This window comes from Scyliorhinus canicula, chromosome 4 (genome assembly GCF_902713615.1).
Source record: "Scyliorhinus canicula chromosome 4, sScyCan1.1, whole genome shotgun sequence".
Taxonomy (NCBI): domain Eukaryota; kingdom Metazoa; phylum Chordata; class Chondrichthyes; order Carcharhiniformes; family Scyliorhinidae; genus Scyliorhinus; species Scyliorhinus canicula.
Genome location: NC_052149.1, coordinates 199,443,306 through 199,467,625, shown reverse-complemented (window position 1 = coordinate 199,467,625; position 24,320 = coordinate 199,443,306). Strand labels below are relative to the sequence as shown.

Genomic DNA, 24,320 nt, shown 5'->3' with positions numbered 1-24,320 from the left:
ACAGCACAGGAACAGGCCCTTCGGCCCTCATGCCCATCATGTTGCCCTAACTTTAAGAAAACTTTCTGCCCTGACTCAGTCTGTATCCCTCTATTTCCTCCATTTCATGTATCCATACAGATGCCTCTTAAATGTTGATAATTTGCCTGCTTCCACCACATCCTCTGGCAGCGCATTCCTGTGAATGGTATTGTACATAGTTAGCAATGTGACCTCCAACCAGCTGGTGGCGTTAGACAACGGTCACATGATATGAGAAACTCGCCAGTTGATTACAGGGTATACAACATGGCAGACGCAGAACTCAAATAGTAACCTAGTCCCTATAGTATTTTGTTTGTTATCTTTCCACGTGTTCATCGATAAATCATCGTTCTAGTTAAGTCACCAGATATTCTGTGCACATTATTTCAATGGCAAAGTCACAGAACACAACAGCACCCACCACTCTCTGCGTGAAAAGCTTACCCCGCACATCTCCCTTAAACTTTCCCCCTCTCACCTTGAATCTGTGCCCCCTTGTAATAGACACTTCCGGGCAGCACGGTGGCGCAGTGGTTAGTATTGCTGCCTCGCGGTGCCGAGGTCCCATGTTCGATCCCAGCTCTGGGTCACTGTCCGTGTGGAGTTTGCACATTCTCCCCGTATTTGCGTGGGTTTCATCCCCACAACACAAAGATGTGTAGGGTAGGTGGATTGGTCATGCTAAGTCCCCCCTTAATTGGGAAAAAATGAATTGGGTCCTCTTAAATTTGTTAAAAAAAATAGTAATTGACACTTCCACCCAGGAAAAAGCCTCTGACTGTTCAACCTGTCTATGACTGTCATAATTTTGTAGACTCCCCTCAGGTCTCCCCTCAGCCTCCGTCTTTCCAGAGAAAACAAATATTATTATTGCTGCCAGCCCCTCTCCCTTCCCTCACCCCCCAGTCCTTCTTTACCCCTGTCTGGTTCAATCTCCCATCCCCAATGCCCGCCCCTAGTTATTTGCTGGTCATGAACAGGTCCTCGAAGAGGCAGGTGAATTGCTTCCATGTATCATGGAAGCCTTCTTCCGATTCTCAGATGGCAAATTTTATTTTTTCCAATTTGAGGAATTCCGTTCAGTCGGACAGCCAGTCTGCAGCATTGGGTGGCACTGCTGATCTCCAGCCGAGCAGGAGTCTCCAGCGGGTGATCAGGGAGGCAAAGGCTAGGGTTTCTACCCCTCTCCCCTTCTGCTGTTTTCGACACCCCGAAGACCACCACTATCGGGCAAGCTCCACCCTCACACCCACAACCCTGGATATGGCTTCAAAAAAGACGATCTAGTACAAACAGGTTTGGGGCAGGTCGAGAACATATGTTTTTCGCCGGGCTTCTCTGGTGGAGGTTCCCCTTTGTCCTCCATCTCCAGAAAGAATCCGCTCATGAGTGTTCTGGTCAAGTGTGCCTGTGAACTACCTTTAGCTGCGTTAGGCTCAGTCCTGCGCATGTTTGCCCAATGCAGTGCTTCGATCGAGAGTCCTCTCCACCCAGTGCCTCCTCCCACTTTTCCTGTCACTCGACTACTGGGGCCCTTACTACCTTTAGCATTCGTCCGTATGTCAGCGCACTTACTGTCCTCTAATTGGCTTGTAGCTGGCAGTCTGTCAAGTTGAGTGTGTCCGGGTGGCTGAGGGAACGTTGCTGTCTCCTTATAAAATCATAGAATCATAGAATTTACAGTGCTGAAGGAGGCCATTCGGCCCATAGAATCTGCACCAGCCCTTGGAAAGAGCACCTTACCCAAGCCCACACCTCCATCCTATCCCCGTAACCCCACTTAACCTTTTTTGGACACTAAGGACAATTTAGCATGGCCAATCCACCTAACCCACACATCCTTGGACTGTGGGAGGAAACCAGAGCACCCGGAGGAAACCCATGGACACACAGGGAGAACGTGCAGACTCCGCACAGACAGTGACCCAAGCCGGGAATTGAACCTGGGACCCCGGAGCTGTGAAGCAACTGTGCAAACCACTATGCAACTGTCCTTCCTTGCGGAGGAAGTTCTTCAACTGTAGGTATCTGAGCTCATTCCTTTCAGGAGCTGCAGCTTTTCTGTTAGTTCCCCCAGGATCGCGACTCTACTGTCTATGCACAGGTCCCTTACAGTCAGGGGCTCTTCGTCCAGTCTCCACATTTTGAAGGAGACATCTGTTGTTGCCGAGATGAATTGATGTTTTGTTCAGATGGGAGCCGTAGCAGATGGACATTGCACCAAGATTGAAATGGTCCCTGAGTTGGTTTCAGGTCCTTAGCGTGGCCACAATCTCCGGGTTGTTCGAGTATTTGGCTGGGTGGATTGGGAATGGGGCTGTGGTCAATGCTCAGAGGGATGTCTCCATTCAGGAGATCTCCTCCAATCGCACCCGTTCCACCTTCGGCTTTCCCACCTAACCCCCTATTCGTTCTGCATTAGCCGCCCAGTGGTAGAAAAGGAGGTCCGGCAGAGCTGAGGCCCACATATTCCTCCTCCTTTGCAAGACGCTTTTACGGATCCTGGGGTTTTTCCCGCCCGCACAAACACCATAATTAATTTATCTACCTTGGTGAGGAAGGTCTTGGAGATGAAGATCAAATCAATCTGAATAGGAAGCAGATTCTTGGCAGCACGTTCATTTTTACTGTCTGCACTCTTCCCAGCAGAAAGAATGGGAGCGAGTCCCATCTCCGCAGGTCTCTCTTTACTTCTTCCATGAGGCTCGACAGGTTCCATTTATAGATCCATGTCCAGTTGTGACCTATCTGAATCCCCAGGTATCGGAATTTGGTTTGGGCCAGCTTAAACGGCAGCTTCCCCAGTTCTGATCTTCCCCCGTTGGACTTGCGGGGAAGATTTTGGTCTTGCTCAGGTTATGTTTGTAAACGAGAAGGCTCCGAACTCCCTCAGCTGTTACATTATTCCTTCTATGCTGGTTAGGGGGTTTGAGACATAGAGGTCAGCTGCATTGAGTGAGATTTGTGCTCTCTGTTTCCCTGTTGTCTGCCCTTCCACCCCTTTTATGCCCTGAGGGCAATAGCCAGTGGCTCGATTGCCAGGGCAAATAGCAGTGGTGACAATGGGCATCCCTGCCTCTTGGCTCTGTGCAGCTGGAAGTATTTATAGCTGGTGGCGTTTGTCTGTACGTCCGCCATGGAAGTCCTGGACAGTAGTTTCACCCACGAGGTGAAGCCTGGTCCAAACCTAAACCATTCCTGTACCTCCATGAGGTGCCTCCATTCAACTCTGCCAAGGCGTTCTCTGTGTTCAGGGGGACCATGACATCTGGTGTCTCCTCCCCGAGTTTGGTCATAATCACGTTTAGCAGGCATCTGATCATTGCCATTAGATGTTTGCCCTTGACAAACCCAGTCTTATCTTCTGCAACTATCTTTTGCACACAGCTCTCCAATTGCTTCATCAGGGCCTTCACCATGACTTTTGCATCAGTGTTCAGGGGTAAGATGGGTCTGTATGACCCACACTCGATCGGGTCTTTGTCTTTTTTTGGGATCAGCAATATCGAGGTCTGTGCCAGCATGATCGGCAGGGCCACTCTTGACAGCGAATCATTGAACATCTACCGCACGTGAGGGACCAGTGTTGCCACAAACCTTTTCCTGAAGTCCACCGGGAATCCGTCTGGATACGGTGTTTTCCCCGACTGCATGGAGTTGATGCTCTCCATGACCTCCCCCAATTCTAGTGGTGCATCTAGTGCCTGTTTCTTTTTCTCCCACACAAGTGGTATGTCCAGCCCGTCGAAAAACTGTTTAATTTCCGAGACCCCTTCCGGGGGCTCGGAGTTGTAGATTCCCCGGTAGAAGGTCTGTGCTGTTGCTGCCATTCCTGTCTCTCACCTGCGCTATCTCCCTTGTGGTTACCTTCTTTCTCAGCTTGTGAGCCAGTAGGTGGCTGACCTTGTTTCCTTGCACATAAAAGTGTGCCATGTTGGTTGTTGGTCGGTGTTGGTTCACTGCTTTCCCAGTGGAAAGCAGGTAAAATTCCATTTGGAGTTTTTTCTGCTCCACCAATAGCCCCGTGGTCGGGGTTGGGGAGTACCTCCAATATGGAGTCGATCATTCATTGCTCCCATTTATTCCTTTCCTTGAAGGCTTTGTAAGCTATTATTTCCCCCTTATCACTGCCTTCAGTGCCTCCCAGAATGTGCAGGGTTGAGACCTCCCCATTTTGGTTAAATACCTATAGATGGTCTGTGATACTTTCTCAAAGAACGCCTTGTAGGCGAGGAGGGCTGTGACCAGCCTCCAGAGGGGGGCGCTGGGCCTAGCCTGTCTCCAATCTCAAGTCCATGTAGTGTGGTCCGTGGTCCGAGATTACTATTGTGGAGTATCCCATCCCTACCACCCCTGGAAGCATTTGTTTATCCATTACAAAGCAGTCAATGCTAGACTTTGTGTATATGGGAGTGGAAGAAGAACTCCTTCTCCCTCGGATGTAGAGATGCCGGCGTTGGACTGGGGTGGGCACAACACCAGGTTAAAGTCCAACAGGTCTGTTTTGAATCACTAGCTTTCGGAGTGCAGCTCCGTTCTCAGGTGAATCCTGTAGCCACCTGGGGTGGCCACTGCCCAACACAAAATGGAAGATTACAAGGAATGCAAGCAGCTTGCAAAAGCGCTTGTGTATTCTGACTGCTGCAGAAACCAGTTCTGACTGCTGCAGAAACCAGACAGCACTGTGAAAGAAAACAAGTTAGCATACTAATGAGGTGATACTGGGTGATTCCCAGGTACAATGGAAACAAGTTAACGCAAATCGATACATTGAATGGAAGGCCAGACTTCTCGGCGCCAAGAGAAGTCCAAAACAATAAGTCCCAAGAACCGCCCAGTGATCGAGTGACTGCCCCGTTATTGAGGAATTCAAATCATTCGATTGGGAAGAGACCCAATCGATTGCGAGTGTATAGAGGGTCCGGCCAGGTGGGCGAGAGACCCTGAGAGAGGTATAAGACAGAGACTGCGACCCCCAGCTCTCTCTCTCTGCCAGCCTCTCTTTGACCAGCCAGCCCTCCCAGCAGAACACCGTTGCGGCAGAAGAACCTTGAGAAGGAGAGGCCTGGAGAGCAGCCGCCATCACGTAAGTGTCATACAACGCACGCTACGAGAGTAGACACTCCTGACCCCCTTTAGTCCATAACTACTGGAAGCCTGCGGACCCAGGCCAAAGCTAGAGGCCGTTGTTCCCTGATCCAGCAGCCCCCTTATCCAGATAAGTATTGGCCTGTTAGTGGTAGGATTAGCCTAGTCTTATAGTTTTATATGCATGATTAGTAGGTTACTGTATTAGAATAAACGTGTCTTGTTTGAACTTACTAACTGGTGTATGGAGTTATTGGTTTGAACTTGAACTTGAAACTTGTGGCGGTATCTTAACGATACTTGGCGACTCCACAGCTAAGGAACGAAACAGAGCCAAATTGAGTGTAAAGCACACTCACCCAGAACGAGCAACAATCCTTTCCTGATCATTATTTAAAAGGGTAATTTCAAATAAATTGAATGGACTATTCAAGTAAAAATACACTGGCTGTCTCAAGCTCCCAAGGTATAAAATCTGCAACACATGATGTATAATAAACTTAACCATCCACCTTATTTGGAAAAGGACTTTGGACTTGGAAAAAGGTCACTTGATGAGTGAGACAGTGATACTTTGTTTGCTTTTAAAAACAGCAATAAGCTGTTCTCAAAGTTTCATCAGAAAGTCATTAGCTAATTGAGGACTGTCTACCGGACGTGATTGCGGAGGACCAAACCGGGTTTGTAATGGGCAGGCAACTGGTGGCCAATCTAAGGAGGCTGCTCAATGTGATCATGATGCCCCCTGAGAGCAGGGAGGCAGAGGGAGTGGTAGCAATGGATGCCGAAAAGGCTTTCGACCGGGTTGAGTGGAACTATTTATGGGAGGTGCTGGGACGTTTTAGGTTCGGGGTGGGATTCATTGACTGGGTTAGGCTGCTACATCAGGCCCCAGAAGCTAGTGTGAGGACGAACAGTACGACATCTGACTACTTAAGACTTGGACAGGGATGCCCCTCTCCCCACTGCTGTTTGCACTGGCTATAGAGCCGCTGGCAATTGCTCTGAGAGCTTCAAGGGACTGGAAAGGGCTGGTCCGGGGGGGTGAGTGGAACATAACGTCTCCTTATACGTGGATGACCTGCTGTTATACATGTCAGACCCAATGGCGGGGATGGACGGAATCATGGAAACCCTGAGGGAATTTGATCGGTTCTCAGGATATAAATTGAACATGGCAAAGAGCAAATTTGGGTAGTGCAGGCGAGAGGTCAGGAGAGTAGGCTGAAGGGGCTGCCATTCAGGCTGGTCGGGGAGAGCTTCAGATATTTAGGGATACAAGTAGCTCGAGACTGGGGTAAGTTGCATAAGCTAAACTTGTCCCGGTTGGTGGAGCAAGTGAGGTACGAGTTCCGGAGATGGGATGCATTCCCGCTGTCATTGGCGGGGAGAGTGCAGACGGTGAAGATGTCGATTCTCCTGAGATCCTTGTTCATATTTCAGTGTCTCCCCATTTTCATTCCACGGTCCTTCTTTAAGAGGCTAGATAAAATTATCTTGGGATTTGTTTGGGCGGGAATGTCACGGGTGATGAAGGCGATACTCAAGAGGAACCGAGGGGTTGGGGGGGCTGGCGTTGCCAACCGTTAGCAACTACTACTGGGCAGCTAACATAGCCATGGTAAGAAAATGGATGGTGGGTACAGGGTCGGTTTGGGAGTGGATGGAGGCTGCTTCATGCAGGGGCACCAGTTTGGCAGCCTTGGTTACAGCGCCCCTGCCACTCACGCTGACACGACACTCCACCAGCCTGAGAGTGGTGGCGGCTCTACGGATCTGGGGCCAGTGGAGGAGGCACATAGGGGAAGTGAGAGCATCGGTTTAGTCCCCAATCTGCGGCAACCACCGATTTGCCCCGGGGAATATGGACGGTGGGTTCCAATTATGGCAGAGGGTGGGGATTGCGAGGATGGGCAATCTGTCCTGGAAGGGAGCTTCCCGAGGATGAGGGTATTGGAGGAGAAGTGCGGGCTGGCGAGAGGGAATGATTTCAGGTACTTACAGCTGCGGGATTTCGTACGCAGATTGGTACCATCCTTCCCACGCCTCCCACCAAGGGGGATCCAGGACAGGGTTATTTCCAGAGGAGAGGTGGGAGAGGGGAGAGTCTCCGACATTTATAAAGAACTAATGGGAGCAGAGGAGGCACAGACCAAAGAACTGAAGCTTAAGTGGGAGGAGGAGCTCGGCGGGGAGATAGAGACGTCATATGGGCAGACGCTTTGAATAGAGTAAACTCGATCGCAACATGTGCCAGGCTCAGTCTCATCCAGTTCAAGGTCGTACATTGGGCCCACATGACGGTGGCCCGGATGACCAAATTCATTGGGCTGGAGGACCAGCGAACCTAGTACACATGTTCTGGGCATGTCCAAAACTAAGGGGATACTGGCAGGGATTCACGGACGTCATGTCCCGGGTATTGAAAACCAGGGTAGCAATGAGTCCTGAGGTGGCAATTTTTGGGGTTTCAGAGGACCCGGGAGAAAGAGGCCGACGTCTTGGCCTTTGCTTCCCTGGTAGCCCGGCGACGAATATTGTTGGCATGGAGGGACCCAAAGCCCCCGAAGTCTGAAGTATGGCTTTCGGACATGGCGAGCTTTCTCAGGCTGGAGAAAATGAAGTTCGCCTTGAGAGGATCACTGTCAGGGTTCACCCGGAGGTGGCAGCCGTTCATTGACTTCTTCGCGGAGAATTAATCGTCAGCAGGGTAGCGTAGAGTAGGGGGTTGCTTAGGCAAGTTCTTGCGAGAGGGGAGCCGATGCTTGCATTATGTCTTATTTACTTTTTGTACAATACGGTATAATGTTGCTGTTTCATATGCCAAAAATACCTAAATAAAATTGTTTATTAAAATAAAAATCATTAGCTGCAAGTCATCCAAGTAGTCCAGGGAATAAATAGCAAGACCTTGAAAGTAAGAGAAAGATTCCTCCCAGCCTATTTCAACGTGAGTTCACCGATTCGACTACAAGAGACCTCCCAACTTTACAATGATCCTCTACAAGACTTCACTTCAACTACAACATCAACTCATCTAAGAAATTACAGGCCTGCCATGAAAGAGACTGTGATAATTAAATGTATTGTTTCACTTAATCTGTTATTTAATCTTTGCGAATGTGCTGAATGAGTTAGGCATTAAGTTTTAAACCTTTGGGGCAAGATGTGGTGATAAATGACCTTTTTTATTTTTAAACTCAACAAAACTTGCTGCTGGATGTATTTAGATTGGAACAAAAAGCTCTGAGGGTAAGAAAACATACACTTCACCTGCAATAGACAATAAAAAAGGAACTCACAAATCCTGCCTGTGAACATAGGCTGAAGTGTAAGAACAGACACAGAAAATAAATAGATACATTAGAGGGTCCTATCAATGTGCCAGGAGAAGGATTTTAGGCTAAATTAGATTCAGGAGGCAATATTTTTAAAAAATGTTTATGTGTCTTTCTGGGCCAGGTGGAGCCGGACGTATCGCGATAGCAGTTGACCTCTTGGAGAAAGTAGAAAGTGTTATCACAGACAGACCTGTGGGGCATTAAAGTTCATTCTTCAATGATTAAACTCCATATTAAAATATAACTAATGGATTATCATAAAACAACTTTATTTCTAAAACTTGGATCAATTAATAGCTTTGCTTACACAAATTAGTTCAAATCAAATTTACATCTAATATTAGTGCTGTAGGTATTGGTTTGTGGATTAGTAACTTTTGAATCTTTATCAAATTCAATCTAGTGGAAGATGTAGAGCTGCAAGCATGATGGCGTCAGAAAATAGTGATGCTCAAATAATCTATTTAGTTGTATCAAACATATAGCATAGGAACAGTTTATTTGACCTAACCTTTGCTGATGCTTGTACTCGCATTGAGCCTCCTTCCACTCTATTTACTACATCTACCTCTATCACCATAATCCTTCTATTATTTTGATGCTTATGTATGTATCTAGCTTCATTCATTGCACTATTGGAGGTTGCCTCGGCCCAAAGCTCTGGAATTCTTTCCCTAAACCACCCTGTCTCTTAATCTCTGTTCCTCCTTTGACATGGTCCTTAAATAAATCAAACCCGTTCTTGCATCTGGGCTGTTGAACTCAACCATTCCATGTAGTAGTGTGTTCCACATTCACACCAGAATATTGATGGTGCAGAAGCAATTTAATGTTAATTAGATTTTTTTTTGTGAAGTTTGTATTTGTGGATGCTAGAGACAGAAGTGATAGGAAATTACTATTTTGTGTAAGTGCAGCCAATGCCAATATTGAGCATTCCAGATACAGCAAGCAGACTAACACCTTTTGTTGTGACTCAGAAATGTTCATCCCCCGCTCCTCCAAAGAGCATCTTAATTTCCATTCCTCACACACCAGTGCATTTATGTTTTCACTGACATAAAAAATTGCTATTAAATTGTAGGCTTGTTTTGGAATCCACTCTGCTGCAAGGTATTTTTTAAAGGTTCTCTGATGTCTCAGTGAATCAATGCTTGCTATGATATGTTACTGAGTTATATAGGCCAGAACAGATACACATTCATTGTTGTGTAATTGATCTCTGTTCAGGCAGTGTTGGGAATTTTACAATTCAATGTTATTGAGCTAGGGATGTGTGCATGCCGAACTAAACCCCAATGTTTTTTCAATTTGTAAAACTGTGAGGAATGGATATTCAACCCAGGAGTAATGACTCGGATCAAGAAGTATATTTTATGTTGAAACAAACTTCAGCTTAAGCACAGAATTAACTCCATTAAAATCAAATAAATATATTTACAATTAACAGTTAAACGGTTATTAAATACAATGTAAAAAAAACCTTAACCCACTATCTACACCTGCCACTATATACACTCCAACACAACAACCTAATACTGTTCAAAAATCCACTCAGTAATAAAGTTAGCAAAACAGGTTATTTGCTTATCTGTGCTTTTAGAGAGATAGACATTTTTCAGGAACAACATGAAAATCCTTCTGTCTTGTCAGACTCTTCTGCTCAACCTAACAGCATTGACAAAACTGCAAAATACTGACAGACCTGACTCCTCCCATTAATTACATCATCTGTGTCCCACTAAGATGTCCAATCACCTGCTTAGCTATGACTTAATATAATCCTTCATAAATGATCTACTCTCTAGGGAATTTCCAGCATTCAAAACAATATCTCATTAGCCATCTCTCTGTGAACAAGTGAATGGTTAAATTCTACCATTATCTCACCTCTTACAACTCCTTCATTACAGCTTCAATAGGCATACTGCCTGTAGGTATTTTAAACCAGGGTTTTTAATATAATTATTGGCACAAATATGAAATATAATGTCACAATTTCTACATTCATCACAGGGAAGAGAAAGAAACCAAACATTCGGATGTTGTACGTTATTCTGGGACGGGGGTGGGGAGGCAATGGATAATATGCAATATCAGATGTAAGCTGGGATCACCCTAGCTGTGATGCTTGTAGTAAAATAGCCTGTTGTTCGTCATTGCCTTAGTTAACACATGAAGACTAGACATCTGGGCAAGTGCAGTGCTTGAGCCTATAGTGTCATCTTGGCATCAATTTTCATATTCAAGCGATAAAAAGACAAAATTGAGAAAAAAATATTGGATGGTGGAAATCTGGGCCAGCATTCCGCAATGGCGGCTGAATGTTGACGCCGGCGTAAACAATGGAGTGTTTCACTCTGGCATCAATGAGCCTCCTAGCCCAGTGATTCTGTGGCCCACCGTGGGCCAGCATGGCGCGGATTGCTCCACACAGTGTCGGCGCCGATACGCGGCCCTGCACTGCTGGTCTCGGGTCCACGCATGTGCGCGCTGGCCGGCTGCGGGTCCGCACACGTGCACAGCGGCTGCTTCCGCCCCGGGCCCGCGCAACATGGCAGAGCCACATAGCGGACCGGCACGGAAGAAGGTAGGCACCCCCCAGGATCGCGCATGCCCGCCATTCGGTGGCCCCCGATCATGGGCCTGGCCGTCATGGAGGCCCATCCTGGAGTCTGATCCCCCCCCCCCCCCCCCAACCACCAGGACGGCTGGCGGTGATTCTCTGGCATTGCAGGCAGCCTCGGCATCAACTCCAATTCTCCGAGCCGGCTCGGAGAATCGCGGCCCTGATGTTCCATAGCTTGTCATGAGATAGTTTCTTTCTCTTCCTTCTCTCATTGTTGGTTACATTTTGGAATGCCAATACATCACAATCACTTTGTTTTGATGTTTGATCTGTTGCTGTGTATTATTCCATTCTAGAACTGTTTATATAAAAGTTGCACGTTAGCAATTTGTTTTCCTGATGCTGCATGACCTTTTGTTACTGGTTAATTTATAGTTTTTACAAATCTGACTTCGGAAAACATTTCTGAATCAAAAATGATCAATACATTTCTGACAGTATAAAAACAAATTTTTCTGGAACAGTAACAAAATAATATGAGTCATGCACATGGACAGGCAGGTCTACCCCTTTATAAGCATCACTACTGCTGACCAAGGAATTTTTGAATTTCGAAAAAGGCGGTAAGTAAATCCAAAACTTAGAAAGTTTACTACCTATGTGGAAGGAAGCAATACTTACACTCCGTCTGAATTTCTTTTGCTAGGAGAGATGTTGTGTTTCATAACTACGTTAAAAGGCTTACGAAGAATTGGATTTTCAAAGCGTGCATCTTCACTACGATTGTAGCAAATTCCCTTTTCATGGCGCTTGAGACAGACTACAAACTGGCGAACAGATTATACCTATTCTTTGATGTGAGAAAAGCACATTTTTAAAATATATTTACACAGTTGGACGTACTAGTATTTTTCTTTATTCTCTGTTGATTCGAGGGTGTGTGCCACACAAATCCTATGGTTTCCCCATCCAACACTGACTTCTGGGCAGTTGCTATAAACACTCTGAGCCAATCACAGGCAGGTGCATTAAAGTTGTGTGTTGATAATTGGACTTCTGTTACCCCTTTCCTCAAGGGGAGTTGTAGTTTGTGCCTTAGTTTCAGTTTTTCCCACAGGATTAGAATTCAGTTCAGTACAACTGACATGTCAATCTAGCAAACACATAGGGCGCAACTCAGAGCCAGGTGCAACAGGTGAATTTGGGGAGATCCCCAAATTGGACTTGACATCGGGCAAATCACCCGACTCACTCCGCATGGCCTGATCTGGATCATGCCCTCACTGGACGTGATCCGGATAATGATATTTAAATGTGCAATTAGACTTATTTAAATATCCGGATGCCACATTCTCCCAGTACCTGGGAGTCAACGCTGCGCCTGCGAGGTCTCACCAAACGCCGTTCAGTACTGGTTTCAGAAACGTGGATGAGGCATGATGATACCTCAAGAGGCGTTGCAGGACATTTGAGCTCCCGGGTGGGGTCTTGGCACTCCTCTGGCACCCAGGCATCTTGATTCAGACAGCCTGACACCCTGTCAGTGCCACCTGGGCACTGTCAGGTGCAGCAGCACTGCCAAGGTGCCAGCATGCCAGATTGGCACTGCCAGGTATTGGGGCCTTGGGCCATGCCCATGAAAGGGGGGGATTAGGGAGTTTTGAGGGACAAAAATGGTTGTGGGTGGGGGTGAAGGGGGTGTCCTGGAGGTGGGAGGGGGCCTCAAAGGCGGGTGTAGAAATTGGGACAGCTGTTAAAAATGCGCCCGATCTGTAAGTGGCCGGTCATGCTGGCGAGCTCCGCTCCCCAGTTCAGGAAAACTGCCTAATTGTGGCCTCGATGGAGAGAAAACCCCCAAGGCCCAAAAAAACGGCAAAGTGCTCTGAATAGCAGGGTCAATCTTGGCACTGCAGCTGCTGAGAAACACCCGCCAAACGCCCCCGAAACCGGACAGTGAAATTTGGCAGGTGAATCGCGCCCATGGACTGCCCAACATCTTCAAGCTGACCTCAATATAAAACTACCGTACATCAAAAAAGTAATAACACTGGAAGTGCAAGGTGATAGGTTGTGCCGAATATCTCCACTTTTTACCCTTCATTTGTTGGGTAAATATATGAAAAAGAGTGGAAACTCACGAAAACGTGAAGGGAATACAAAGGAGGAAAACGTAAGATTTGTCTTCTGTGATATCTGAGGGTAGGTACAATACAGCACAGGAACAGGCCCTTCGGCCCTCCAAGCCCACACCGGTCATGATAGCAACTGGTATATCCTCTTCTTGAAATTACTAATTTTTGTTTTACTGTTTCGTTTCCCAGTGACTTGATTTGATCAGATCACATATTATATTTTTATAGGGAAAGTCACTCAATTCAGCTGAAGGCAATTTTCTATTTCAAATTTCTGAAATATTTTTCTTCCACTGTTAACTGATACTCTATTATTATAAAAATATAATAATTTATTTTAATGTTTGATTAAAAAAATTCTCATGGCAAATATACCCACTCCCGTTGACTACTTGACCATGTGGGTAAAACTTGGAGACAGCAATTTTAGAACTATCGTACCAAATGGCACTACCATCGAGAAGGACAAGAGCAGCAGATACCTGGGAACCCCACCACCTGGAGGTTCCCCTCCAAGTCATTTACCATCCTGACTGGAAATATATCGCTGTTCATTCCCTGCCTCTGGGGCAACATCCTGAATCCCTCCCTAACAGGACTGATGGTGTACTTACACCTCAAGGACTGCAGCAGTTCAAGAAGGCAGCTCACCATCACCTTCTGAAGGGCAACTAGGGATGGGCACTAAATGCTGGCTGAAGCAGTGACGCCCACATCCCGTAAATTAATTTTTAAAAGTTGAAAACTGAAGGCTGAGGGGAAAGCTTAATAGAGGCCTTTAAAGTTATGAAAGGTTGTCATAGAGTGGTTACAATGAGAATGTTTTTTTTCCTATTGGGAAGATTATAACTAGAGTTCATAAATATAAGATAGTCACCAAGGAATTCCAATAGGGAATTCAGAAGAAGATTTACCTCAATTGTGGTAAGAATGTGGAACTTACTGCCACAAGGCATGGTGGAAGCAAGTAGTATGGATGAATTTAAGGTGAAGCTAGAAAAGCATATGCCAGAGAAGAGGATAGAAGGTTCTGATGGTCGATTTGGATGAGGAAAGATTAGAGGAGTCTTGAGTGGAGTATAAACACCAGCATGGACTAATTCAGGGGTGGGCAAACTACGGCCCGCGGGCCGCATGCGGCCCGCCAAAGGTATTTCTGCGGCCCACCAAGTCATTAAAAAAAAAAAAAAAAAAAAATTTTTTTTAAATTTTTTTAAAAAAAGTTAATGGGTGGGGGGGCTGTTGGGTTACTTACTGGTATAGGGTGGATACGTTGACTTGAGTAGGGTGATCATTGCTTGGCACAACGTCGAGGGCCGAAGGGCCTGTTCTGTGCTGTACTGTTCTATGTTCTATATGAGGCGCCCAGAATCATAACCGGGTGACGTAATTATTTTACTTAATATACTATGCGGCCCTTTGTGAATTGTGAATTTCTGAATGCGGCCCTTGCACGGAAAAGTTTGCCCACCCCTGGACTAATTACACCAAATGACCTGTTGCGGCGCAGCACATCCAACATAATCCTATCTAATTTGTTCAGTGATTAACTTATATATTTATTTTCTGTTTTGAGCCGATTATTCTGCATTAACCTGCTTTATTGTGGTAATTGACTTATTTTTTAAATATCACCAGCCCAGCAGTTTTGAATTTGCTTGGCCCATATTCAGAATTAGCACAGTTTAAAATTAAGCAACCCTTTCTTTTGAATCTCTAAACAATGGCAAGAAGTATTATTCTGGTCTCATATGCCTGTGTACAGCAGGAACAGGTTTCATGATAATTGATTCACTTCATAAAAGAAGCAAAATATACACATTGACTTAAGAAATGTTTTGTGGTGGCAATATGTGGTGGTCTGATGGAGGGGCAGGGTGGGTGTGAGAATGGCAAGCTCTCCAGATATGATGATCTAATCTCAGTTCATTTATTTTCATTTGGATAGGTGGCTGAACAGTTGTTCTTGGCAATTTACACAGTGGAGTTCTTAGCAAAACTTTATGTCGACCCAATCAAATATTGGAAGATTGGTTTCAATGTGTTTGACTTCATCGTTCTCAGCCTATCCTTTATCCACCGCTTCCTTCCTCCGAAATATAAGCGCTCATTGTACTGGTTTCATGTCGTCCGGCCCCTTAGAACGCTCAGGACCGTTTCGTTTATACGTGGCTTGCAGGTAAATTGTGCTGGGGGTATTGTGAAGAACGTGAACTAGCATTTGCATTGTTTGAGCAGATAAATGAAAGACGAGATGTGGCATTTTTCATGTAAATCAAAATTCAAGACATGCTTATTACTTAAAATTATTGCCAGGTCTTTTGGGAATGTATTGCCTTTTCCTTTCTGCTCCATAGGTCCTGTCTACTGCCTTGGTGAGTACGCTGAAGAGTGTTTGCTTTGTCCTGTTCCTCCTCTTCTTGCTGATGACTGTTTTTGCACTGATCGGATATTATTTCTACGGAAGGCAAGATGATGGTGATTACAAAAACTGGGGCAACCTCAGATCTGCGTTCTTCACACTCTTCAGTTTAGTAACGGTAAACATCCTTCGTCTTTTGGTAGTATGGAACTTGACCATTGTTGAAAAAAGAGTCATGCTATCGAAGCTTTTCAACTTGCAGTCATCAGAGTAGCTCGCAAGATTACCAATTCTTGCCAATCTGCCCTGATGAGTGCAAGATTTAAAGCTTCAACAGCAAGTCTCTTTTTTTCAGCCATAATCTTATTTTAGAAATATTTTATTAAAGTATTTGCAAATTTTTAGAACAATAACAAAAACAATAACAATGACATTGACATGTTAAAATAAACATTCCCCACCCGACCCAATCTTCACACACCACAACCATCTAGCACCTATCCACCCCCCCCCCCTCCCCCTTTTGGAATACTGCTTCTGCTGACATTTTAATTTTCCCCGAGAAAGTTGACGAACAGCTGCCACCTCTGAGAGAACCCCAACATTGACCCTCTTAAGGCAAACTTTATTTTCTCAAGCCTGAGAAACCCAGCCATGTTACGAACCCAGGTCTCGACACTCGGGGGCTTCGAGTCCCTCCACATTAAAAGGATCCGTCTCCAGGCTACCAGGGAGGCAAAGGCCAGGACGTCGGCCTCTTTCACTCCCTGAACTCCCAGATCTTCTGACACTCCAAAGATTGCTACCTCTGGATGCGGCACCACCTGGGTTCCTAGCACCGTGGACATTGCCTTCGCAAACCCCTGCCAAAACCCTCTGAGCTTCGGGCATGCCCAGAATATGTGGACATGGTTTTCTGGGGTTCCCGTACTCTCCACACATCTACCTTCTACCCCGAAAAACTTGCTCATCCTCACCGTTGTCATATGTGCCCGGTGGACTACCTTAAATTGTATTAGGCTAAGCCTGGCACATGAAGAGGAGGAATTGATGCTGCTTACAGCGTCCGCCCATAGACCTGCCTCCAACTCTCCACCTAGCTCGTCCTCCCACTTGCTCTTGAGCTCCTCCACCGGGGTTTCCTCCGCCTCCAACAGCTCCTGGTAGATATCCAACACTTTCCCCTCCCCCACCCAGGTACCGGACACTACTGTATCCCCCATGGCGGCAGCAGCGGAACATCCGGCACCTGTTTTCTCAGGAAGTCTCACACTTGCAAATATCTAAAACCATTCCCTGGTGCAGTTTAAATTTATCCTCCAGCACCTTCAAGCTGGGAAAGCTCCCGTGTATAAATAGATCCCCCATCCTTCTCATTCCTGCCCTCTGCCAGCTCTGGAACCCGCCGTCCAGCCTGCCCGGTGCAAACCTGTGGTTGTTGCAAATCGGGGTCCAGACCGACGCACCTTCCACATTCTTATGCCTCCTCCAATGCCCCCAGATCCTCAGAGCCGCCACTACCATCGGACTTGTGGAGTACCGGGCCGGCGAGAACGGCAGAGGTGCCATTACCAGTGCTCCCGAACTGGTGCCTTTACAAGACGCCGCCTCCAACCGCTCCCATGCCAACCCCCCCCCCCCTTCACCCCCCCCCCCCCCCCCCCCATTACCCACTTCCGAATCATGGCGATGTTAACCGCCCAGTAGTAGTTGCAGAAGTTCGGCAGCGCCAACCCACCCTCCCCCCGACTACACTCCAACCACATTCTCTTCACCCGCGGGGTTTTATTCGCCCATACAAAGCCCGAGATGATCTTGTTCACCCACTTGAAAAAGGCCTTAGGGATGAAGATGGGGAGGCACTGAAAGACAAACAGAAATCTGGGGAGGACCGTCATTTTCACGGTCTGAACCCTCCACGCCAGTGACAACGGGAGCATGACCCATCTCTTAAAGTCCCCTTCCATTTGCTCTACAAACCGGGATAGATTAAGCTTATGCAGTACCTCCCATTTCCGAGCCACCTAGATTCCCAGATAGCGAAAGCTCTTACCTACCATTCTAAGCGGCAGCTCCCCCAGCCTCTCCTCCTGCCCTCCAGCCTGAATCACAAACATTTAGCTCTTTTCCATGTTCAATTTATACCCCGAAAAACTGCCAAATTCCCCCAAGATCCGCATGACCTCTGCCATCCGCTCCAGCGGGTTCGAAATGTACAAGAGCAAATTGTCCGCATGGAGCGATACCCGATGCTCCACCCTTCCCCCCGAACCAGCCCCTGCCAGTTCCTCAAAGCTCTTAGTGCCATGGCCAGTGGCTCTATAGCTAGAGTAAACAGTAACGGGGAGAGGGGGCACCCTTGCCTCGTCCCTCGATGTAATTTGAAATACCCCGACCCCAGCCGGTTCGTACATACGCTCGCTACAGGTGCCTGGTAGAGCAACCGCACCCAGTCAATAAAGCCCTCTCCAAACCCAAATCTTCCCAGCAACTCCCACAGGTACTCCCACTCCACCCCATCAAAAGCCTTCTCTGCATCCATCGCTACCACCACCTCTGCCTCTCCTCTCTCTGAGGGCATCATAATAACATTTAGAAGCCTACGCACGTTGGCCTTGAGCTGTCTGCCCTTAACGAATCCCATCTGGTCTTCTCCTATCACCCCCGGAACACAATCTTCTATCCTTGTGGCCAATATCTTAGCCAACAACTTGGCATCTACATTCAAAAGCGAGACCGGCCTATATGACCCACACTGCTCAGGGTCCTTCTCCCGTTTAAGAATAAGATCCGCACCATTGCGACATTGTCAGGGGGAGGATTCCCTTCTCTCTAGCCTCGTTAAACGTCCTCACCAGCAGTGGGCTCAATATCCCTGAGAACTTCTTATAAAATTCCACCGGTAGCCATCCGGCCCCGGAGCTTTGCCTGACTGCATGCCCTCCAGCCCCTTGATAACTTCCTCCATCTCAATTGGGGCTCCCAACCCCTCCACCAGGTCCTCCTCCACCCTCGGAAATTCCAGCCAATCCAAAGATTGCCTCATCTCCTCCACACCAGCCGGGGGTCCTGACTCATATAATTTATTGTAAAATTCTTTAAACACTTGGTTCACCCCCCCCGGGTCCAGGACCATGTTCCCGCCCCTGTTCTTTACTCTACGAATCTCCCTGGCCGCCTCTCTCTTCCTAAGCTGTTGCGCCAACAACCTACTCGCCTTTTCCCTGAACTCATTAACCTCTTCTTTTACCTTCCTCAACTGTTCCACTGCTTTCCCTGTGGTCAACAACTCAAACTCCACTTGCAGCTTCCGCCGCTCCCTCAGGAGCCCCGCATCTGGGGCTTCTGTGTATCTCCTGTCCACCCGGAGTATCTCCTCCACCAAGCTCTCCCTCTCCGCCCATTCCTCCTTTTCCCTGTGGGACCGAATCAAAATTAGCTCCCCTCTAACACCCGCCTTCAGAGCTTCCCAGACCGTCGCCGCAGATACCTCCCCCCGTGTCATTTGTTTCCAGATAGTTCTGAATGGACTTATTCACCCGCCCGTAGACCACTTCACCCGCTAGCAACTCCAGATCCAATCTCCATAATGGACGTTGCCCACTCTCCTTGCCAACCCGCAAATCCACCCGATGCGGGCATGATCCGAGACTACGATTGTTGAGTATGCCGTCCCCGCCACCTTCGGTATTAGCGCTCTGCTCAGAACAAAAAAGTCAATACGAGAGTAAACCTTATGAACGTGAGAAAAAAAAGAGAACTCCTACACCCTCGGCCGTGCAAACCTCCATGGGTCTATACCCCCCATCTGTGGCATAAAGCCCTTCAATTGCTTTGCCACAGCGGCCTCCTCCCTGACCTAGATATTGAACGATCCAATTCCGGATCAATGACCGTGTTAAAGTACCCCCCCCCCCCCCCCCCCCATGAACAGGCTATGCGACTTTAAGTCTGGGATCTTGCCTAACACCCACCTCATAAACTCCACGTCATCCCAGGAACACCTGGCTAACCCAACCTTTCCTCAATCTCGTCTGATCAGTGACCTTAAGATGTGTCTCCTGCAGCATAACCACGTCTGCCTTCAGTTACCTTAGATGCGTGAACACGCGAGCCCTATTCAGTCCTCTCACGTTCCACGTAATCAGCCTGGACGGGGGGCTTCCACCCCCCCCCCTGCCGACTAGCCATCACGCCTTTTAGGCCAGCCCCAGGCCCGCGCCCCCCGCTTCCCCGAGTACCCCCATGAGCAGCAGCCGCTCCCGATCTCCCATCTCCCATTTATTCCCCGACACTAGTTCCTCCCCTGTCAGCAAAGCAGTCTCCCCCCCTTCCCCCCCCCCCCCCACCCAACAGCACCAGAAACCTCATCCCCCAGGCCAAGCACCAGTTTAACACTTGCCCACCGCCCATTGCGATCCCAAGAGTCCGCTGAACCATGCTGACCCCGATGACCCCAGCCCCGGCGCCAAACAGTCTGTCTCCCTATTGTTCGAAACTCTCCCCCCCTCCTCCACATGAATAAACCTATTAACAGCACCACATTCCCCAGTAAGTAAACAGCAGCAAAAACAAACAAAAAGATGCAATTTTTCAGCCATAATTAAAGGAACAGAATAGTGATTACTCCTATCAAGGCTAACAATAAAAATTTACAAAAGTCAGATTTTATTCTTTAGGATTTGAGGTGTATTTTATTATTTTGAATGTAAGATGTTAACCTGGCTCAGTTAGTATCATTCTTGTCTCTGAGTCAGAGAATTGTGGATTCAAGTCCTACTCCAGAACGTGAACACAGATCTCAGATGATACTGCAAGGCAGCAATAAGGGGGAGCTTCATTGTTGGAGGTGCTGTCGTTTGGATGCCACATTAAACCTCGGCAGCAAATGTCCTCTCAGGTGGATGAGAAAGATTCCCAGCACATTGGAAGAGGAGGGACAGTGTTTTTTTCTGATGCCATGATGAACATCTATCTCTCAAACAACATCAATTAAATAGATAGGTAGAAACAAAATACTTTGCCTTCTGAAAATGCGAAAGAGGAACAAAAGGTATCAACCGAAAACATGTCTCCCTCTGAATGCTGCCAGACCTGTTGAAGTTTTCCAGCTTTTTAAAATTCTTTTTTTATTCAGGTGCTGAGTACAGGCACACCGTTCAGGCATCAAAGGCTGCTGGACATCCAGTCCACTAATCATCCTCTCAGACATGGCACCTGTGCCTTTGAGGAAGCACTCGAGAGGTCAGGAGTGTAAAGTGTTATCACAACCAACCAAGCTAATTCCTTATTTGAAATAGCCTTCAGCTGTGAAGCTGGAGGCTACTAACAGTCAAAGGGAGTGAAATTGACTTTCAGGAGAGAAGCTGCAGACGGGCTCTGTCCTGGGAGTGTTTAGTAGGACAGACAGGCTGCCGCTATGGTTGCCTCTGTTTTTGGTCTCCACAATATTTAAGATGGTTTGAAGGCCTCACAGATGCAAAGCCCCCCCCCCCCCCCCCCCCCCCCCAACCCGCCCAGTGGCAATCCCTGACCTGGAACGCTCCAGTCCCCTGACCTAATCCAATTCCCTTGAAGGGTCCATATCCCCTTTCCCGCCCCCCTCCTCCCCTCTCCCCCTGAGCACTAGGCCAACAACTCCAATGCCCTTGAGCTGCAGGCCGGAATATGGAAAGGGCCTCCTCACTTCCCTTCAGCAGCCATTACGCCTGCTTCACATTTTAAAAAAGGAGCCCTAAACGACGCCCACTTGACTTCTCGCTGGGGAGTCGGCCAATTCGACTTCAATCTCATTAATGATATCGAAATGAATGCAAATTAGGATCAATGATATTCTCACCACTTTTGGATGAGGGGCGAAATTCTCTGCAGACCGTCGTAACGCCGATTTCCGGCGAGCAAAATTGGAGTAGATGACTCCGGCGTGGGGGCCTTCTTTTAGGCGGCGATTCTCCGTTCCCGGAGGGGCCAGCAGCGGACTGACGCGATACGCGTCAGTTTCACCAGCTGCGGAAGTGGTGAGACCCGGCGCTTTTTGGAGGAGGAGGAGGAGCGAGACTGACCCGGCGTTTGGGGGGGGGGGGGGGGTTCCGGCATTTGGGGGGGGTTGCGGCATCGGGGGGGGGGAGGTTCCGGCATTGGGGGGGGGGTTCCGGCATTTGGGGGGGGGGTTGCGGCATCGGGGGGGGTGGGGGTTGCGGCATCGGCGGGGGGGGGTTTGGGGGCAGCGGCGTGCAGAGAGGGGGGGGGCGATGGATGCCCGGGGCCAACGCACCGTCGCCCCCCCCTCTGTACGCCGCTGCCCCCTACCCCAACCACCCCCCCTCACCACCCCAACCTCCCTCCCCACCACCCCTACCCCCTCCCCACCACCCCTACCTCCCTCCCCACCACCCCTACCCCCCTCCCCACCACCACTACCCCCCTCCCCACCACCCCTACGCCCCTCCCCACCACCCCTACCCCCCTCCAACGCCGCCCCCCCATCTCTCGCAACGCCGCAACCCCCCCCCTCAACGCCGGGTCCCCCCCCCCTCAACGCCGGGTCTCCCCCCCCTCAACGCCAGGTCCCCCCCCCCTCAACGCCGGTACCCACACCCCGTCCCCCTCCCTCTGAAGGCCGGTATCCACACACCCCCCTCTCTCCTCCTCCCCCCCTTCCTTCCTCCTCCCCCCCTTCTTCCTCCTCCCCCCCCCTTCTTCCTCCTCCCCCCCCTTCCTTCCTCCCTCCCCCCCTTCCTTCCTCCGTTAGTGGGGGGGGGTACGGCGTTAGTGGGGGGTGGGGGGGGTGCGGCGTTGGAGGGGGGTAGGGGTGGTGAAGGGGGTAGGGGTGGTGAGGGGAGGGGGTTGGGATAGGGGCAGCGGCGTACAGGGGGGGTGACGGTGCGTTGGCCCCGGGCATCCGTCGCCCCCCCTCTCTGCACGCCGCTGCCCCCAAACCCCCCCCCGATGCCGCAACCCACCCCCCGATGCCGCAACCCACCCCCCGATGCCGCAACCCCCCCGATGCCCCCTCCCGATGCCGCAACCCCCCCCGATGCTGCAACCCCCCCCCGATGCCGCAAACCCCCCCCGATGCCGCAACCCCCCCCGATGCCCCCCCCGATGCCGCAACCCACCCCCCGATGCCGCAACCCCCCCCGATGCCGCAACCCACCCCCCGACACTGAACGGCGTCAACCATCATCAATGGTTGACGCCGTTTTAAAGCAACTGTGATTTTCGCCGACGTGACCCGTGGCCACGTCGGCGGGACTTCGGCCCATTCGGGCCGGAGATTTATGGAAACTAAAAAAAAAATGAAATCCCGCCGGCGCCAGCTGTTTTCAGAGGCTGCCGGCGGGATTTGCACAGCGCCGGTTTTTGGCCGGTCAGAGATTTAAAAACCCTGCAGGAGCGGGATTAACGCCGCTGCCGGCCGATTCTCCGACCCTGCGTGGGGTCGGAGAATCCCGCCCAAGATCCGGAACTCTCCATTGGGAGCGGGCTGGGTGAATCGCAAAACGGTTTGCGCCTACCGCGAATCTTGATTTAGCCCTCTATCACTATTCACCCAGTGTGCCCTGATCCGTGCGGGCACAGTGCGGTCACTGAATTGCACCTTACATTTCAAAAAACATATTGTTGTTTGTGAAGTGTTTCGGGATTCGCTGAGGTCATGAAAGGTGACGGGTAAATACAAGTTCTTCCTTTCTTTGTTATATACTCAAGGCCATTGTACCTGAGAATAAGGATGGAAATCCAGTCACTGCCATCGGCCTGGGAGGTAGCACAGATGTGTCAACAGAGACAGGATTTCTCAGTAAAATAACTTCTCTCGCGCAACCAAATTCATAGTCAGAGTTTCTCCACCAATTGGAAGAGATTTGACTGCTGGGGAAAGGTGCTCTGCGCTGAGGGGGTCACAGGTGTTACTGTTATTGAGAGGTGGGAGATTACATTGGCTTTTCTTTTTAATTAAGAGACAATTTAGTGGGGTCAATCCATCTGTTCTGCACATCTTTGTTGTGGGGGTGAGACCCATACAGACACAAAGAGAATGTGCAAATTTCACATGGACAGTGACCCAGGGCTGGGATCAAACCCGGGTCCTCAGCGCCATGAGGCATCAGTGATAACCACTGATCCACCGTGCCACTCTTGAAAGATTACATTACCTCACAGCCAATGGGCTCTGTTAGGATACGAATGAGTATTTTCTGGGAGAGAATACAAAATCATGGAATATGGAATAGGGCAGCACGGTAGCATGGTGGTTAGCATAAATGCTTCACAGCTCCAGGGTCCCAGGTTCGATTCCCGGCTGGGTCACTGTCTGTGCGGAGTCTGCACGTCCTCCCCGTGTGTGCGTGGGTTTCCTCCAGGCGCTCCGGTTTCCTCCCACAGGCCAAAGATGTGCAGGTTAGGTGGATTGGCCATGCTAAATTGCCCGTAGTGTACTAAAAAAAAAGTAAGGTTAAGGGGGGTGTTGTTGGGTTACGGGTATAGGGTGGATACGTGAGTTTGAGTAGGGTGATCATTGCTCGGCACAACCTTCGAGGGCCGAAGGGCCTGTTCTGTGCTGTACTGTTCTATGTTCTATGTTCTATGTGCTCATGGAAGAACAATAATTGTGCAGTTAACTTTCACGACCACACTCTGTTTTAGCGCAGTACAGTGGTAATATTACTACTAATTATTTGAATAACCTCTAAGTGGGAGTGTTTGAGGATCTCGCTGTTGGAATAATCTAATTTTACAGTGCATCAGACAGAAAGCTAAGCCTGATATGCACATTCCAGCAACAAATTGTGCCTGCCTATATA

The 24,320-nt window shown here is 48.8% G+C and overlaps 1 protein-coding gene across 2 annotated transcripts in view; it reads left to right on the top strand.

Moving 5' to 3' along the window:
- Positions 1-24,320, top strand: part of LOC119965301 (cation channel sperm-associated protein 3-like) — a 75,912-nt gene that overhangs the window by 26,008 nt on the left and 25,584 nt on the right. The window contains exons 1-4 of one of the 2 annotated variants that reach the window (XM_038795848.1): positions 11,378-11,645; positions 11,729-11,879; positions 15,103-15,333; positions 15,512-15,694. In XM_038795848.1, the coding sequence (XP_038651776.1) occupies positions 11,566-11,645; positions 11,729-11,879; positions 15,103-15,333; positions 15,512-15,694 (645 nt within the window). In that variant the 5' untranslated portion in view covers positions 11,378-11,565. Of the gene's footprint in view, positions 1-11,377; positions 11,646-11,728; positions 11,880-15,102; positions 15,334-15,511; positions 15,695-24,320 lie in introns of those variants that run through there. The other variant, XM_038795849.1, reaches the window with a different exon arrangement.